The following is an 18,341-nucleotide window of genomic DNA, read 5'->3' on the forward strand; positions in this document are numbered from 1 at the left end:
TGTTTTTTTTTTGCTTTTTACCAAGTATGTAATTATTTTGCTTTTAAAAATGTATATGTCAGTCGTGTGTACTTATTGATAATTCCCTATATAGTAGTGTGCATATACAGTTAAATTGCATATATTGTTATTATGTGTGCATGCTATTGCATGCCTCAAATAAGTAAAAAACAGAAAAAAATTTTAAAATTTTGGATTTTTTACGGCTTTTTTTTTTAAGAATTATTTCAGGAATTTTATTGGCCTATACGCCTCTCTTAACATTTTCAGGCTATTGTGTTAAAAATTTTTATCAAAATAACTCAAATAGAAAAAAAAAACTGATTTTTTAATAACAAATTTTTTAATTTTTCAAAATATGGAAAATAATGGTTACTTTTTAAATCTTTCATTATCCAGTAGCAGTTCATAAAAAAAATTTCAGGATCGTTTCCAGAATTTATTTGTTATTTAAAATTTAATTTAAATTTAGTGAATTCTTTAATGAATACTCGTATTTATTATTTGGGTTCTTAAATAAATCGAAGATTTATAATTTATAATAATTAAATTTTGTCTTTTGTTCATAATGGTTAGTATAAAATAAAGATGGTTTTAAAAGAATAATACTAAAGTTTATTAAAAACAAAAATTGCTTAATAATTTGGTAAAATTTAATGTATTTTTTAAAGATTTTATTGCATGCATATTTAAATAAAATATAATAATGCATTTGATTCGTGGCGCTGAAGGTTGTATTTCTATAAGAAACGGTAATTTCTATAAAAAGCGGAACGTTTTTCCAAAGAACGAGGTAACAATAAAGCATATTGTTAACTTAAAGAAAAATGCATATTATTAGATTTAAGATTTATGTTAGGTAGTTAATAAAAAAAGTGAATTTTTTTTCAAAAAGAATTCTTATTATGCATGTATTTACTATTTTTGTTTTACCTAAAAAACAAAATAAATTACCTAAACCCTGTTTTGTTACCTACAATTTATTATTCTTGTTTGTAAGAACATGAAATTTCATTTTGTTATTTAATATAGTTGGGCTAAACCAATTGTTTGTATTGTAGCATCCCTTCAACAAGTGAAAATACTGCTTTTAAATAATACATATGTATACCTACCACACTATTAAAATTGTTTTCATTCATATACGAAACTGTTTCTAGGACTGCATATATTTAGGATGAACGATTTGTGCTATCTTTGAAATAAAGCAAAAATTAATTTATAGAGTTAAATAAATTTAAAGTTAACATAATGCTCGATTTTAAGGGTTAATTGCGTGAGTATATAAATAATTATATTTTTTAATGTTATAGGATTTACCGTTAGCTTTCTGCGTTTTTAGAAATTTGGAAAAAATTGTGGTGTCAAAAATTCAAATTTTACAAATTTCAAAAGGTGATAAATGAGAGGGGGTGGAGATGGAAAAAAAATTTGCTTCGAACAAAAAGAACAATTTGCTAGTGTCTAAAAGCTGATAAAATTGCAGGCTCACAGAACCTAGAAGAAAAATGTGATAATAAGTTTGGATAAACCGGATTATAGATAAAGGAAAATTTTAACGGCTATTTTGTTTTTTTAAAGTTAAACTATAGTATACCGCGCTGAGGGAAGCAAGCCACTGCCTTTCTGCGTTTGTGAAATTTCAAAAATGCTTATTGTTTCACTGCAATAAATAGTTTGGGGGGTATAAATTCTTGAGGGGGGAAATAGGTAAAAATTTTGTTTTACGGACATAAGTTTCTAGTAAAGATCAATGAAAATAAACACAAAAGACTAAAAATGTACCTCTGTTCTGCCAATGTTTGGTTTCCAGGAATTGATTTTTTAAGTACAGATTTATCTTGTTGCTACATCTTTGTATTTTTAAAGTCTTTTGTTAAAACTAAAATAATGTTTCGTTTGAGTTAAAAGAAAATATTACAAATTATAATTCAATCACAAATTATAATGACATTGCGAAAATTAGAAGAACATATTCAAAATTTAAAAAATTTAAATCACTTTATTAACATTAATTTTTAATTAAATCGCTTTATTAACATCTATTGCTCTAAATAAACTAAAAATAAAAACTATTGTTTACTTGTTGATATATTTCAACGACAGAGTAAATCTAGAAAAACGTTTGTTATCAAAAGCCGTAATGCCATTACGAAAATTTCAGATACCTCTATTCAAAACTTGAGATTTGAGAGACAGACGTCTGTGATAAACCTTGCAAAAACTTTAAAAAGAGAAACAATGACAAAATTTCTCTCAAAAAGAAAAAAATTCTCACTTAAAAAAAAAAATAAACCAGACAGAAAACTTGAAAAAACTTTTAAAAACTTTATAAATAGGTAATAAACGTGAAATTTCAAAGTATTTATCAAACATAAACAAATATTTTTTGGTTATACCAACAACCGAAAATTTTGATTTTGGATTATAAAAGTGTGAAACTTTGAAAAAACGATTCGTTAACCCTTTGTGGTTATTTTAATTTATTTTTAATTGAAATATTTTGAAAAAAAAAATTATTGTTGATGAAAATTTTTTTTTTCAAAAAAAAACCTTCAGACATATCCAAGAAAAACATATGTTTCGACAGCTGTAAGATTTGAAAAGTTTTTAAAACACTAAATTTTACTTTACAAAACGTGAAAAAACTTTAAACTTTGAGAAAATAAGAATGTCATCATTTTCTCTCACTTTTGTTCAAAAACTATTACCCCAGACAGTTTGCATACAAAAAACTTTATAAAGTTTTAAAGTTTTTAAAAACTTTCTTATCCCAGACACACCTATTATAAACCACATGAAATATATTATATCACATTGAATATTTTTGTATTATATGTAAAAAAATTGATACTGTTAGCAATTTAAAAAAAAAATTATTTATACACATTATACATATTTATGAAATAACTCACATTTTTTCCTTTTTTTCGCTGCTTTTATTCACTTTAGTAAATTAACCACCTTTGTTAGAAAAAGTTCTTTCTCATAATTCACATTATTAGGAAAAAACATTCATTAATAATTGTAATATTTTATTATCTTTGCTCACATTTAAATATATTGCGATATAACCATTTTTTATTTTTTTTTTATTTACTTTAATTTGTTACCTGCAAAAATTTTTTGGCATCAAATATTTGCAGGTATTAATTTTTATCAGCATGGAACCAAATCCTGGAATAGAATCACTTGTTTAAATTCAGAGCGTAAATAAATTGCAGCTGGTTAATAAACACACACACCTTCCTTTGAGAAAACGTAAGAAAACGGACAAATGGATGACAGAAGACAACTAGAGGCTCTTTCTCAAAATGTTTATAAAAATATCCAAACTTGCCCCTGTTAGGAGCCCGTTTAATACCAACCAATGCAAATAAGGATTATTATTTTGAGCAGATCATAGTTAACGATTTTCAAAATTTTGTTAAATTTAATGATTTAATTTATGTTAACACAAAATTAAAAATTTTCCAAAAACTTAATGTAAGTGTACTAAGTGTAAGTGTAAAACTAAAGAACATTGTTTTATTTGACATGAACAAGACTATACAAAATCTTTAAGTTCTAAAATCAGGGACGCTACAATTAAAATTTCAATACTCATCATCATCATCATCAGTAGCTTTACAGCCCGATATGAGCCCTAGCTTGATTAACAATTCTCCTCCACCCTTCTCGATCCGTTGTTAGTTGCTGCCAATTTGTTATATTCATTTTACGAAAATCTTCTGCTACGTCGTCCTTCCATTTCAACCTTGGTCTTCCAATGTTTCTTTGAAAAAGTGGTCTTGCTTCGAAAATTCTTTTTGGAGCCCTTGATTCATCCATTCGATTGAGATGTCCCAGCCACCTTAATCTTTGAGATTTGATGAATCTTACTATATCCTCATTTTTATAAGGTTCATTAGTTCTTGATTTGACCTTATTTCATACTCATTATATTCGTTCAATCTTGGTCCAAAAAATTTTCCGCAGTATCTTTCTTTCAAAGGTTCTCAGATTATTTATATCATATTGCGTTAATGACCACGTTTCAGCACTGTAGCTTAAAATAGGGCATAATGTTGTTTTATATAGTTGTGTTTTGCACGATTTTGATAGAATTTTGGATTTAAATAAATGTGCCATGGAGTAGTAAGCCCTGTTAGCTGTTAATATCTTTTGTTTTATGTCTTTATGTATGTCATTACTAGCATTTATTTGCGCACCAAGGTATGTAAAATTTTCAATTATTTCAAAATTGTATCCCATCATGCTTATAGTTTGGTCACTTCTTCGTAGTTGGGATCTTGATATCAACATATATTTGGTTTTTTCTTCATTTTCAAACCCACAATTGCAGCGTTTTCGGTAAGTTCGACAAAAGCTTCAATTAGATGTCTTTTATTTCTGGACATCAGGACTATATCATCTGCGTAGGCACACATTTGATAGGAACGTGTAAATATAGTGCCACCATTATTTAATTGTTTTATTGAATGATGCAACATCAGATTGAATATTATTGAAGAGATTTGACAAGTTGTTCAAAGATTTGTCGAATTTTATTTCTTTTGATTGAGTCAAACGCTTGTTTGAAATCTGTGAAAACCATGTGTAGATCGATGTTGTATTCTGCACATTTTTCCATTTTCTGTCTGACGTAAAAAATTTGGTCAACAGTTGATTTTTGTTCTCTGAAACCACATTGATAATCGGTTAAGATTCCTTCTGAATAAACTTTTAGTCTTCTAGCAATTATAGCAGCTAGAATCTTATACGTGACGTTTAGCAGCGTTATTCCCCTATAATTTTGACAATCCGTTTTAATACCCTTTTTGTGTATGGGCATGATTATACCATTCCGCCATTCATCTTTTAAAATACAAATTTTAAAATTGTAAATTTTTAAATACAAATTTTCACCCCCCGCCTTGAACATTTCTGCCGCTATTGTATCTTCTCCAGTTGCTTTGTTATCCTTTAATTTTAATATTGCATTTACGGTTTCGTCATATTCCGGTATCTCAACTCCCGTTTCTTCGCTAAAAATTTCTAGCTCATTACTATAGTTTGGTTGATCCCCATTCATATTATACAACTCACTGAAATATTCCTTCCACCTGCTTACTATTTCCGCCTCTTCTGTAAGAGTGGTTCCATTTTTATCTTTTATATTTGTTATAGTATGTTGAAACCCTTTTCTTTGCATTTTTATTTTCCTATAGAAATCTCTAACGTTTCTTTGATTAAAATCTTTTTCTATTTGTTCAACATTTTTTTTCAAGGCTTGCTTCATTTTTCTCTTGCATATTTGATTTGCTATCCTTCTTTTTTGCTTGTATTTATTATGCGCCAATCTCGTTTTTCTTTGCATCCACATAATTCTAGCATCGTTCCTCTCTTTTATTGCATCCTCACATTCTTCATCTTTTAACTCCTAGACATTCTTCAGCAGCCCGAATTAAATCATTCTTTGTATTATTCCACATTTCTTCAATATTCACTTCTCCTGATACTTCTTCTGTAGAGGGGTTTTCAAATTTTCTTCTGTAAATTTCTCTTATTTGTTCATCTTTCAATTTTTCCACATCCCACCTTTTTCTTCTATCACTGCCCGATTTTTCGATTTTACCAATTTTATGTTTCAATTTTATAACAGTAATATAGTGATCACTATCACATTTTAGTTGATCGATATACCCTAACATCTTGGATACAATTCATTCTTCTTTTGTTAATTAATACGTGATCAATTTGATTCGTTCTATCTGTACCTGGTATTATCCACGTGCCTCTGTGAATACTCTTGTGGGGAAAATGTGTACTCATTATATACATATTTGTGCTTTCAGCTAGCTGGCACAAACGAAAACCATTTGCCGGCGTTTCATTATGCAATGAATGATGGCCCTCCACCGTTTCGACAAAATCTTCCCTTCCGATTTTCGCATTCATATCACCGAGTAGTATTACCGTATCGTACTTATTTATTTTATTGCATACATCTTCCAGCTTATTATAAAAGTTGTCTTTGTTTATATCTTCATCTTCTTCTGTTGGTGCGTATGCATTTATTATAGATATATTGTTAAATTTTCCTTTAATTCTTAATTTGCATATGCGTTTGCCTACTGCCAACCCAAAAACCAACACCAGCATGGCCTGATTTTTCGATATCTCCAGAATAATACAAATCAAAATTTCTTTTCAATTTTTTCTTCCTGCTTCCATCTTAGTTCCTGAAGTGCAACTATGTTAAATTTATATTTCTCCACTTTCAACCCCTTGCCACTTCCATCATTTTTGCTGGTTGCAGAAGTGTCCTAATGTTCTACGTTCCTAATTTTATTTTATTTTCCAAATCATTGTAATTTTTTCTTTGCTGAGGTCTGTTTCTGCGTAATCCATCCAGGCTCCGAGGCATGTTGTAATCTTCCATGACAATTAATTTTCACTATGTGGAATGTCAGCCCTACGCTAGCTAGACTGTCTATTTGAATCCCCAACAGTCAGGGTGATCTAGTTATTATCCCTAGATACTAGGTCGCCAGAGCCTCGTTTGTCTTGACAGGGGCCGCCACGAGTAGGTGAGGATGACATTTGAGTCGAGAGGCTATGTGTTACGCATCATGATTCCTTACCCCCCATTTTTTCAATACTATTGAAAAATTTCAATACTAATATTTGGAAATAAAATACTTTACATTAGAACCTTCACTCTTATCTCAAAAAATATCGAGGTAGTAAGGTGTCACAATTATTGGGGTTTACTTATTGATAGAAAGCTCAGCATAGATGAACATATGCAGGATATACAAACCAGTCCTGCCCCGTAAGTATGTATTCTCGCCAGATTACGAAAATTTTCAGATAAAAAGGATGCGTAAACTGCAAAGTTTCTCTTTGCAGTTTACGCATCCTACATCTTATCAAATCTTACTTATCTAAATTCTATTTGGAGTAGAGCTCCACAAATCTATCTCGAAAAAGTTGAAGTTTTGTTAAAAACAGCAATAAAAATAATTTATTATTATCGTGTTTTTTATCCCACAAATATGCTGTATATACAGATACCGTATATACAAATGCTGTATATACAAATATGCTGTATATGTATATGTATGAAAACTGTCAAAATGGCTAGTAAAATAAATTGTGGGAAATGTAAAAAAATAAAAAAAAATAAAAAAGATAAAATAATTAGATGTGATGATGATTGTCAGAAATGGTTTCATCACACATGCGGAGGAACATCAATTGAAGAATACTATGAAATCCAACAAAATATGGACAAATTTTGGCTTTGCAATCTGTGCCATGAAAAGCGGCAGAAAAGGAAATTGATCGGACTAACTTCGACACCGAGCCTACCTGTTGCCAGTACTGAAGAAATTGATGCAAATAACAACCACTTCTCCCAAAAGTTGGATAAAATTATTGTGCAACTAACATCACATGAAAGCAAACTTTTAGATCTAAAAAAATTAAGCATCATCGAAAATAAATTGTCTGAACTACAAAAAGTAGTAAAAGTGTTTAAGCAAACAATGGATACAATTATTAATGAAAATATTGTTTTGAGAAATGAAAATGACATACTTAGATCGGAAATCGAAAAAAACTCTATCACAATCGAAAACATTAAGCAAGAAAAGTATTCGAAAGTCTTAGAAATATCAGGAATTAACACTAACAACAAAACTTACCCAGTCATTATAGTGTCAAAGGTATTAAATGAACTGAACGTTGAATTAAAGTTAGATGACATAAGGAATGCTTATCTAGAGTCGCACCAGTCAACAAATTCAGGTGAGCCTCCTAAAATAGTTTTTAAAGTAAAATATATTGAAATCAAAAAAAGAATTTATAAAGCAAAAAGAACCAAAAAATTGCATCAGATAAAATTGTTCAGAATCCGTCTGGTTTTAATTCAGGAACAGTTTATATTAATGAAAAGCTAACCAAGTATTTTTTCTATTTAAAAAAGCAAGAGATCTTAAAAGTTGGGGTGAAGTAAAATTTGCATGGGTTAAACATAGTAGAGTGTATATTAGAATAAGTGAAAAAAAGTAAAATTAAAAAGATTTTAACAGATAAAGATTTCAATTTTATTAATGAGAAATAATGAATTAGATTTGACTCTACCAACCAATGCAAAATTTATGCTAACAAATAAAGTAGAAAGTGTAAAATTTGAAAATCACAAAAGTTTCAAGATTTTCTATGTTAATGTTAGAAGCATAAAAAATAAATTAGATGACATTAAATATATTCTGGATTGTATAAATGAAACTATTCACGTAATTATTTTCACTGAAATATGGGTTTTAAAAGATAAAATTGATTAATAAATAATAAAAACTACAAAAAAATATTCGTATGTAGAAAGAAGCGCAGAGGTGGTGGAATTGGAATTTTTATTAGAAATTCACTCGATTATAAAATTTTGAATTCTTATAATGACAATATTAACAATATTCTTTCACTCTCAATCAAGTTCGCCTCAAATCCACTATATCTTACTGCAGTTTATAGGCCACCAATAAATGAGAAGCAAAATGTAAAAAACCTGCTAAACGTTCTTGATAATTATCTAGAAAACATAAATAAAAAAAATTCAATTATATTAGGTGATTTCAATTTCAATATACTTAATGATGATGACAATGATTATAAGTTTTGTAACACACTTCCAACTAGAATTTCATCAGGAACTTGTATTGATCATGTACTTAAAAATAACATAACACAAAAAATTATTATAAATATGATTAATTCAAATTTATCAGATCACAATATTTTCTTATTAGAACTTAATCAGGTGATGAAAGTAAACAAAGAAAACCATGTCAAGGTAATTAAAAAAATAAACGTCACTGAAATAAAAAAACAGCTGGCTCTACGTAACATTGATTTCTCATCTAGTGTTGCCGTTGACATATATGGAAATATAGCAGAAAAATTAACAAATTTGATAAAAGAAAACACATCCATCAAAAGTACTGATAAAGATAGTGAATGTAGAGAATTGAAAAAGAATTATTGGCATAAAAAGCTGTTACAAAACGAAGATAATGAAATGAATAAAAACAAATATAGATACTGGCTGAATAAATTCACTGCTACTAAAAGAAAAAAACAAAAAGAATATGATATTAAGAAATTTTTTAAATGTTTGAATAACCCACAAAAAATCTGGAACACTATAAAGGAAGTAATTAATGATAATATTATTATTGAAAAAGAAAATGAGTTCTACAATGGGTGCAAAAATATAAAGGATAAAACAAAAAAAATTACTAGGTTTAATTATTTATACAGCACTATTGGAAAAGAAATGGCTAATAACTTTGATTCGGTTAATTACTACCCCAGAATAAAAACAACCAGTAGATTTAGATTTGAATACATCACAGAAAAAAAAACATTGAAATTAATGGGATCTTTGTCAAATACAAAGAGTGCAGGATGTGACATCTATTAATTAACACATCTATTAATGAAAGTATAGTGCCACATGCACTTAAAGTTACAAAAATTATACCTATATATAAATCTGGAGATAAAAATGATGTTAATAATTTCAGACCGATCTCGCTATCTTCTATCTTCAGTAAAATATTAGAAACGTTTGTAAACACACAGATAACAAAATATTTAACCTATAACATCTTGATTTGCGATAGACAATACGAATTTACTAAGAACTCTAATATTAATGCGGCCTTATTTGATATTATCACTGAAATTCAAGACTCAATTAGCAATAACTACAAGGTTGGATTGGTATTCTTTGATTTAACTAAGGCGTTTGATTCAGTGGATTGTAAAATTACTTTGAAAATAGAAGACAATATACTGAATGTGATGCAATAAGAAGTAAAATTAGGTAGATTGACCATGGGGTAATACAGGGTAGGTCCAACGCTGTTCTGGTGTTACGTCAGTAACTTTACATCAATAATTATAAAATTAAAGGGTAAATCATATTTCTAGTTACAATCTATAGATCTAGTTATAATCTATAAGGGAATAAGCTATGCAGAACTACAAAACATAATCAGCTCGGATTTGAGGTTAATTGAGCACTGGATGTGCTCACATAAATTAAGTGTCAATCTGTTAAAAACCAAATACATGTTGATAAAAAGTAAATCTGAAACCTTAGAAATTAGATATTTTTTTTTTTTTTTCCTTCTTCACTCCTAGAAGGAGTATAGGGCTAGTGCATGATTTCTCATGCACTAGTTTCATAGCGTCATAAAGTTTACTAGGTAGGTGACTAGCCTGCCGTAGTTTTATTTATATTAATTATTTGAGGTTATTAATATTTACTGTTTATTTTTCTTAGTCTTTAGTATCGAATATTATTATTAATAATAATGTTAATAAAATTAGAATATTAGAATATAATATTATTATTATTAATAATATTAGAAAAACACATTATTTTTGCTTAAATAAAAAAATTCGCTCCTGGAGATTGAAGTAACTTTAGTTTAAAACAAAATTAAAATATGTAAATGTTTTCTTTCCAAAATTAAAAACAATAAATTTACGAATTCTGAATTAAACTTAACACTATTGAATAAATATTTCATTTAAATATTAAAATTAATAAAATAAGTGTTGGTTGCGCTTGGTATTGTTTAATCTTTAATATTCTAATTTTCCAACTTTTTTCAAAAATTGATTTTTTAAAAACATAAGAAAAAAACGTACATACATATGTACATATGTAGTTGCTTCTTTACATCGTTTAGTTCATAATGCGATTTCAATGCTGTATAATGTTAATGCATACACTAAAAAAGTAATTATTCAAGAGAAAATTTTAGATTTTTTAATGTAAAGTTGTTTTAAGAATCTTTGCAAAACTTTATTAAAAAAATTCCAAACTTTAATTTTTAAACGATTTTGAGAGATTATTTTTGAAAATTTATTCTTTCAACAAAATGAGTATTTTCAAAAAATATGTGACAGTTTTCTAAACCAATATAATATTTGTTTTTCGTTGTGAATACCTAAATAGCGTACATAACTAATATATAATTAAAAATTTATATTTGAGTTAAACATCAGTAGAAAAGTAAAACAAAAACCAAAATTTTTGTGCACATATTTCACAAAAATTCGTATTCGTTATTATTGTTGCGCTGTTTTTAAGAGAATAAAAGAAGAAACCGCGGGCGAGTACTGGACATACTTCACGTTTATCCACATTCATCGGAAGATCCACACTCATTGGAGGGCGGTCCGGTAAATTCTGTAAATTGGATACTCGGGACTCGAGAATAACCGAGTTAGAGAGTCTTTGTAAGGTGCTACAAAACCAGATCTGCAAATTACAGGCAGATAATGTAGATTTAAAAAATCAAATGAAATCTGCATCAACAGAAAAGAAGAACAACGATGCGGAAGTTATTGTATATGAAACCGACGAGGAAGAACTTGCTAGAGACACTGACTGGATCCTAAAACAGAATAATGTAAAGAAGCGAAAAATGGAAAAGTCTCCTGAAATAAATTCAGAGAGGACAGTTAAAAAAAATAATGAAATCAGCCCTGAAATGAAGGCTGAAAGTCCAAAGAAGTACAAACCTCCTTCAGTTATATTGAGCAACATTGAAAACTACTCCCACATAGCTAAGATTAAAAGAAGAAAGAATAAAGTTTAGGGTAAATATGATGAATAATGAAGTGGCCCCGGTAGCCTAGTGGTAAAACACTAGATTGTAGATATGTAACCAACCGGGGGAGCGTGGGTTCAAATCCCACGGGTGCCGCATTAAAATATAGCTAAAAAATAATATCTAATATCAGTATAAAATTAATATAAAATAATTACCTATAATTCTATATCCAATATGTAAGCAGCAACAAATAAATAATACAAAATATAACCTATCTAAATAATATAATAATACAATAAACATATGTAAAATAAATGACACTGACATCTGACATACAACACCACGTCAACGTCAACATCTGAACGTCAGGGATGGGTATAGCCGCAGCGACATCTGGCGGAAAAAACTGGCGACGTCTTACCACGACGAAAAAATGGTCTTCTACAGTAGGCCAATCACCTGCTTAGACAGTACAAAATAGATTAAACGCAAAACTGGACATAGCCTCGGAAATAAGAACGATCTCACGGTAACGAACATCAGAACGCATATAAGGACAAGAATAGCACAATGGAACGTCCGTACCCTCCGTGAAGCATCAAGGCTTGCACAACTAGAACAACAAATGAATCTCTACAAAATTGACATCCTGGGTATTAGTGAAATGAGGTGGAATGGTCACGGCGAGTCGATCACGGCAAATGGCAACACCCTGGTATATAGTGGGAAAGATAAGGGAGGTGAGAGTGGTGTGGGCATAATCATCAGCAGAAAACTCAAGGCGGCTTTGGAAAAATGGGATCCAATCTCCGATCGGATTATCCAGGCTCGTTTCCGCACTAAAGTCCGACACATCACTGTCATACAATGCTATGCGCCAACAGAAGAAGCCGAGGACGAAAAGAAAGACGACTTCTACGACAAACTCACAGCCACACTGCTTGGAATTCACAAAAGCGACATAGTCATTCTAATGGGTGACCTGAACGCGAAAGTTGGCAGCGACAACAGCGGTCTACAAAAAATTATGGGAACACACGGCATAGGGCGTAGAAACAACAATGGAGAAAGACTGATAGAACTTTGCCAGACCTTCGAACTTAGCATCTGTGGTACCATCTTCCCCCACAACGACATACATAAATATACATGGTCCTCGCCAAATGGCAAAACAAGAAACCAAATTGACCACATATGTATCAGCAGAAGATGGAGGAAATTCATGATGGATGTGAAAAATAGAAGAGGAGCAGATATAGACACCGACCACGAACTGCTGACAGGCGATATCAGACTAAAAATGGAAAGGAAAACATAACACCAGAAACAAGCGCTACAACACACAGAAGCTCCAGAACCCCCAAACTGCTAACAGATATGCCAGTAGACTGCGGGAAAGGCTGCCGCTTGACCAGGAGCACCCATGGGAAGAAATTGTGACGAAGATTCAAGAAACTGCCGAAGAAACACTGGGTAGAGAACAGGGCCAACGAAAAAAATGGATCTCTGACGAGACTTGGGACCTCATCAACAAAAGGAGAAATGCTAAGCAACTAGCGACCACTGAAAACAATAACAGATCTCCACAATATCAGAGCTTAGCAAAGCAAGTTAAGAAGGCCGCTAGAAGGGACAAACGGAGATACCTTGAGCAGATGGCGTCCCAAGCGGAGCAGCACGCCAACCAGAACAACATGCGCAGCTTGCACCGAATAATTGGCAACCTTACCGGGCAAAAAGAAAACACAACACGCCCTGTCGGAGACCGAAATGGCAACCTAGTGACAAATGAGGAGGCCCAGCTGGAAGTATGGAAACAACATTTCGAATCCATTAGCAACATAACATATTCATCCAGCGAAGAAACACATGACAGCAACCCAATCAGAAGACAAGCAAACTTAAGAATTTCTGAAGATCCCCCAAGCATCGGTGAAATAAAGACAGCCATACGAGCACTTAACATAACAGGGCCGCAGGGAGTGATGGTATAACAGCGGAACTTCTTCAGGCGGACGCACAAACTACGGCCCAGCTGCTAGAACCACATATATCCCGAGCTTGGAGTGAAGAAAGTGTTGCGCAGTCATGGAAGAAGGGCCTAATCATCAAGCTACCAAAGAAGGGCAACTTGACTCACTGCGATAATTGGAGAGGCATTACACTACTGAACATATCATACAAGGTCTTGGCAACAATTATCCAGAATCGCTTAAGAGAGAAACTAGAAAATACAATACGTGAAGAACAGGCTGGGTTCCGACCGCATCGGAGTTGTGTCGATAAAGCAAACACACTCCGAATAATAGTCGAGCAATCAATAGAATACAGAACACCACTATACATGCTCTTCGTGGACTTCAAGAAGGCTTTCGACACAATCAGGCGCGATGCGATATGGAAAGCACTCAAAGACAGGGGAACCCCAGACAAAATTATCCGCCTGATCCAAGCACTGTACGCAGAAGCCGAGCTCGCAGTACTACACCGAGGAAAAATAAGCGAGTCTTTCACCACCCAATCAGGAGTCAAGCAGGGTTGCCCGCTGTCGCCGATGCTCTTCACAATTGTGCTGGACAACATCCTACAAGTCGCCTGCTCACAAAGAAGGGGTATAATCTGGAATCTGACTCAACACCTAGAAGATCTGGATTATGCGGATGACATCTGCCTTCTCTCCCACAAGATCAGTGACATGCAGAGCAAATTAAAACATCTTGAACAACTTGCCAGACGTGTGGGTTTAGAAATAAACATCGACAAAACCAAGGCGATGAAAATAAACACTACTAGCACGGCCAGTCTGGAACTCAACAACCAACCAATAGAGTTCGTCAACAGCTTCTGCTACTTGGGCAGCATCATAACACATGGGGGCGGGGCCCAAGAAGATATAGACAACAGACTGAAGAAGGCAAGAGCAGCATTCGGCAGACTGCAACCGATATGGAGAAGCAGCCAGATATCCAGGACAACCAAACTGAGAATATTCAGGGCCTGTGTAAAATCGGTCCTATTGTACGGCAGCGAGACGTGGCTAACATCAAGGTCCCTCGGCCAAAAACTGCAGGTATTTATCAACAAATGCCTCAGAATAATATGCCGAATATTCTGGCCAAATTGGATAAGCAACGAGGACCTCTGGATAATAACAGGCGAAGAACCTATCGGTAGGCAAATTAGTAAAAGAAGGTGGAGATGGATCTAAGAAAACCCGCCAATAACATCGCCAGGATGAGCTTGGAGTGGAACCCACAAGGTTCGAGAAGACCCGGGCGCCCCAGAAACACTTGGCGCAGATCCATAAAGGCAGAACTAACAAAATCAGGTCTAACATGGGGTCAAATCAAGCAGACAGCAAAGAATCGAACGAGATGGAGATGTCAAGTGGAAGCCCTATGCTCCCAAGAGGAGTAAGGAAAAAAAAAAAAAAAAAAAAAATGATGAATAATGACTAATTAAAAGTAAATGTGGAAAATGAAAATGAATACAGATTACCAACAAAAGCTATAAGTAAGGCTAGACTGGAGTGATACACGTATGAGATTAAACTAACAAGGCCAGTTAAAGCTATGGCTAGAAATCTCCATCTATCGTGTGAGCCATAGGATGTAAAAAAGTGCTCATTAGTAAAGGCTTCAAATTTCTAGATGTTGTAAATAAAATCAAAAGGAAAAAAGGAAATGGAAGATATATTTCAGTAAAACTTCCGCTCTTTATGCTATATATTATGTTATGTGTTGTAATCTATAAAATAGAATACTTACAGCATATGAGAGTAAAAGTTGAAGCTCTTAGAAGCAGCAAATCCATTTCGCAATGTAAGAGATGCCAAAGATTTGGACACACACAAAAGTTTTGTCAAAGAGAGGCTAGATGTGTAAAATGTTCTGGTAATCATATGACAGCAGAGCGCAACAAGAAGGATAATTTTCAGCACAAATGTGCGAACTGCAATGAGGCACACCCTGTTTGGTTGCAAAAGAATTGCCAAAAAGAAGATCAAAAAAGAAAACAACCAAACAAAATCAAGTTAAATTTAATGAACAAAGAGCTCCAACAATAGCCAGAATAACGACACTTGGCAAGGTATTAAAGTAAGTATTGTATTCAAAGGCGCTTCAAAGCAAAACAGAATATAAGAACAAGTAAAAACGTTTCAGTCGGTATAAGCCGATTGAATTATACCCTGCACATTTCGTTGTTGTATAGCAATTACTCAAACCTGTGAAACCATTCTATAGAAATTTCACGGATATGTCTGATTTATAACTGGACACACAACTGCCAAGTTTCATGAATCTGACTTTATTTTTCCAATTATTTAAACTTTTGGACTTGTATGGAATCTGCCCGAACCTGTTAAGCAATTCCACCAAAACTTCAGAAATATATGTGACCTATAACTCGACATAACTGACAAGTTTCATTAATCTGACTTTATTATTTTTCCGAATATAAAAAATTTGCTGTTGGAATTGTATGGTAGCCACCCGAACCGGTGCAGCTATCCCATTATAATTTTTAGAGCATGTGTAGAATATAATTGGACCCATATATACAAAATTTTGTATTTATAGCTTTATTAGTTTTTGAAATATTTAAAACAAACTCTTTGAGTTGTATGGCAGCTACCCGAACCCGTTGGCCGAATTAGTCCAATAACAATAGGGCTTGTCCTTGGCACAAAAGAAAAAACTTGTGAAAGTTTGGTGTCGATTGCATTATTCGTTTTTGAGTTATCGTGCGATCGGACGGACGGACGGACGGACAGACGGACATGTCTAAATCGACGTAGAATTTTGCGCTGAGCAAAAATATATATATATGTCCATACCGCATATGACTCCTTCAAGTAGTTACAAACTCCATATCAAAGTTAATATACCCTTCACGAAGTGCAGGGTATAAAAATAAGGAACCTGAGAACAAAACTCAACAAATAAAAAGAACTGACGCAGTCATTATGCAAATTTATATAGTATGTTGATTAGAATTGACGAGATCTATAAAAGATTATTAAAAATAGAAAACACTGAGGTGTATACGAAACAATAAAGAAATTAAGAAAAGATGTACGTAAATGAGGTACGTATAGTAACTTGGAATGCTAATCTTGATAAGAAACAAGAATTGGAGATTTTCTCAAAACGAGAAATATAGATATTTGTTTGCTGTCGGAGGCTCATTTGACATATTATACGGGCCTTAAAATAAAAGGCTATGATTGCTATTAAGCGGTACATTCCACCAGTCAGCCAAGAGGAGGTAGTGCAATACTAATAAAAGAAAGTATAGTATATAATAAAGAATTCAAGATAGACACAGCTGAAATTCAGCCTATTTCGGTAAAAATTAAATCGACTAGGCACGACTTCAGTGTTAGTGCTGTATACTGCCCACCAAATTGCAACATTAAGAAAAATACTTTCAAAGATCTCCTGTACAAACATGGACACAGATATCCAATAGGTGGTGACTGTAATGCCATACATACAGATTGGGGTTCTAGTATCACCTCAACTACAGGAAGAGAGCTAAGAAAAGCTATCAAAAAACTAGGTTGTTGCCATCACTCTACTGGAACTGCTACTTATTGGCCTACTGACACAAGCAAGATTCCTGATGTTATTGACTTTTTTATAACCAAAAAATATCAGGAAACTTTCTCAGCCTTGAAGATAATTATGATTTTGATTCAGATCACTCTGCTGTCATATTAAAACTAAGTGAAAATATAACTAAAGCATTATTAAAACTCAGACTGACAAACAGCACTACAGATTGGGCGAACTTTACGTACGAAATAATAAAAAATATTAATATACAATCAAGAGAACAATTAGATCTTAAGTTAGAAGGAATTATTAAAATCATACAAAAAGCTGCATGGAACAATACAAAAATGTCAAAGTACAAAACCGACAGCAAATAGTTATCCTAAACAAATAGCTGATTTAGTAGGTGAAAAGAGAAGGGCCAGACGAAGATGGCAACGTTCGCGTCACCCTGATGATAAAACTGTTTTAAACGGACTTTCCCAATTGCTTAAAAGAAAAGTTCAAGAATTTAAATCGGCATCATACGAAAATTATATAAAGAACTTGTCAGCTACGAAGGAAACGAATTATTCCTTATGAAAGGCGGCAAAGAGCAGAAAAAGACCTATTAAGCACGCTGCGCCACTGATGAAAGCAAATCACATTTGGGCGAATGGCAATATGGAGAAAGCCGAATTGTTTGCTGATCTGGCATCATATAACCTACCTATGGTATACACAATACTGAAAAATGGTATCAAGACACATTACCGAAATATCAATAAATGTTTGAATTCTTTTTTAATGATAATAACATTTTTAAAAAATACTATTAATTAGAAATCAGATTGTATCATTTACCAATTTTAATTAAACATGAATAATCAAAATTTAACATGAATAAAATATGCTGCAAAATTCTAAAATACTCCATCGCAACATTTAGCATGACAATATAATATGACGGTGTTACAGCAAAAACCACATTCGCTTATAGGGGTACATTTGCAGGCGGAGAAGAAAAGGAAAAGATCTACAGAGGGCTCACCTTAAGCCAAGATGCCCAAGTTCAGCAAGCCACCGAGCAAATCTCTAAGCCATTAATATGATCTTGTAGAATCATCAAGTCGTAGCTGTGAAAATCTGTCTCAAGATGATTTCCGCCAAAAAGTCAGAATTTTGG

The 18,341-nt window shown here is 32.4% G+C and overlaps 3 protein-coding genes across 3 annotated transcripts in view; 2 read left to right on the plus strand and 1 right to left on the minus strand.

Annotated features, from left to right (window-relative positions):
- Positions 1–3,560: 3,560 nt before the first annotated feature.
- LOC129615662 (uncharacterized) lies at positions 3,561–5,365 on the minus strand. The gene is made up of 4 exons (XM_055530982.1): positions 4,909–5,365; positions 4,572–4,857; positions 3,632–3,913; positions 3,561–3,582 (listed from the first exon to the last, which is right to left on the minus strand). Exons 1-4 carry the CDS (start codon positions 5,363–5,365, stop codon positions 3,561–3,563), a joined length of 1,047 nt encoding a protein of 348 aa, XP_055386957.1.
- A 1,756-nt stretch (positions 5,366–7,121) lies between these two features.
- The window catches only part of LOC129615667 (uncharacterized), a 53,020-nt gene continuing 41,800 nt past the window's right edge, over positions 7,122–18,341 (plus strand). The window contains exon 1 of the mRNA XM_055530993.1: positions 7,122–7,794. Within this exon, the coding sequence (XP_055386968.1) occupies positions 7,122–7,794 (673 nt within the window). The remainder of the gene's footprint in view (positions 7,795–18,341) is intronic.
- On the plus strand, positions 7,788–10,435 carry LOC129615668 (uncharacterized). The gene is made up of 2 exons (XM_055530994.1): positions 7,788–8,839; positions 8,911–10,435. The coding sequence occupies exons 1-2, from the start codon at positions 8,832–8,834 to the stop codon at positions 9,467–9,469; spliced, it is 567 nt and encodes a 188-aa protein (XP_055386969.1). The 5' UTR covers positions 7,788–8,831; the 3' UTR covers positions 9,470–10,435.

This window comes from Condylostylus longicornis, unplaced genomic scaffold (assembly GCF_029603195.1).
Source record: "Condylostylus longicornis isolate FDR11 unplaced genomic scaffold, ASM2960319v2 ptg000143l, whole genome shotgun sequence".
Taxonomy (NCBI): Eukaryota; Metazoa; Arthropoda; class Insecta; order Diptera; family Dolichopodidae; genus Condylostylus; species Condylostylus longicornis.

Bases quoted from the DNA above. Each gene is read 5' to 3' on its own strand.
- LOC129615662 (XM_055530982.1), bottom strand. From the start codon at position 5,365: ATGTGGATGCAAAGAAAAACGAGATTGGCGCATAATAAATACAAGCAA. The intron at 4,858-4,908 runs GTGAAAATTTGT...GTATTTTAAAAG, and splicing joins AGAAATGTTCAAGGCGGGGG to ATGAATGGCGGAATGGTATA. The intron at 3,914-4,571 runs GTTTGACTCAAT...GGTCAAATCAAG, and splicing joins TTCACAGATTTCAAACAAGC to AACTAATGAACCTTATAAAA.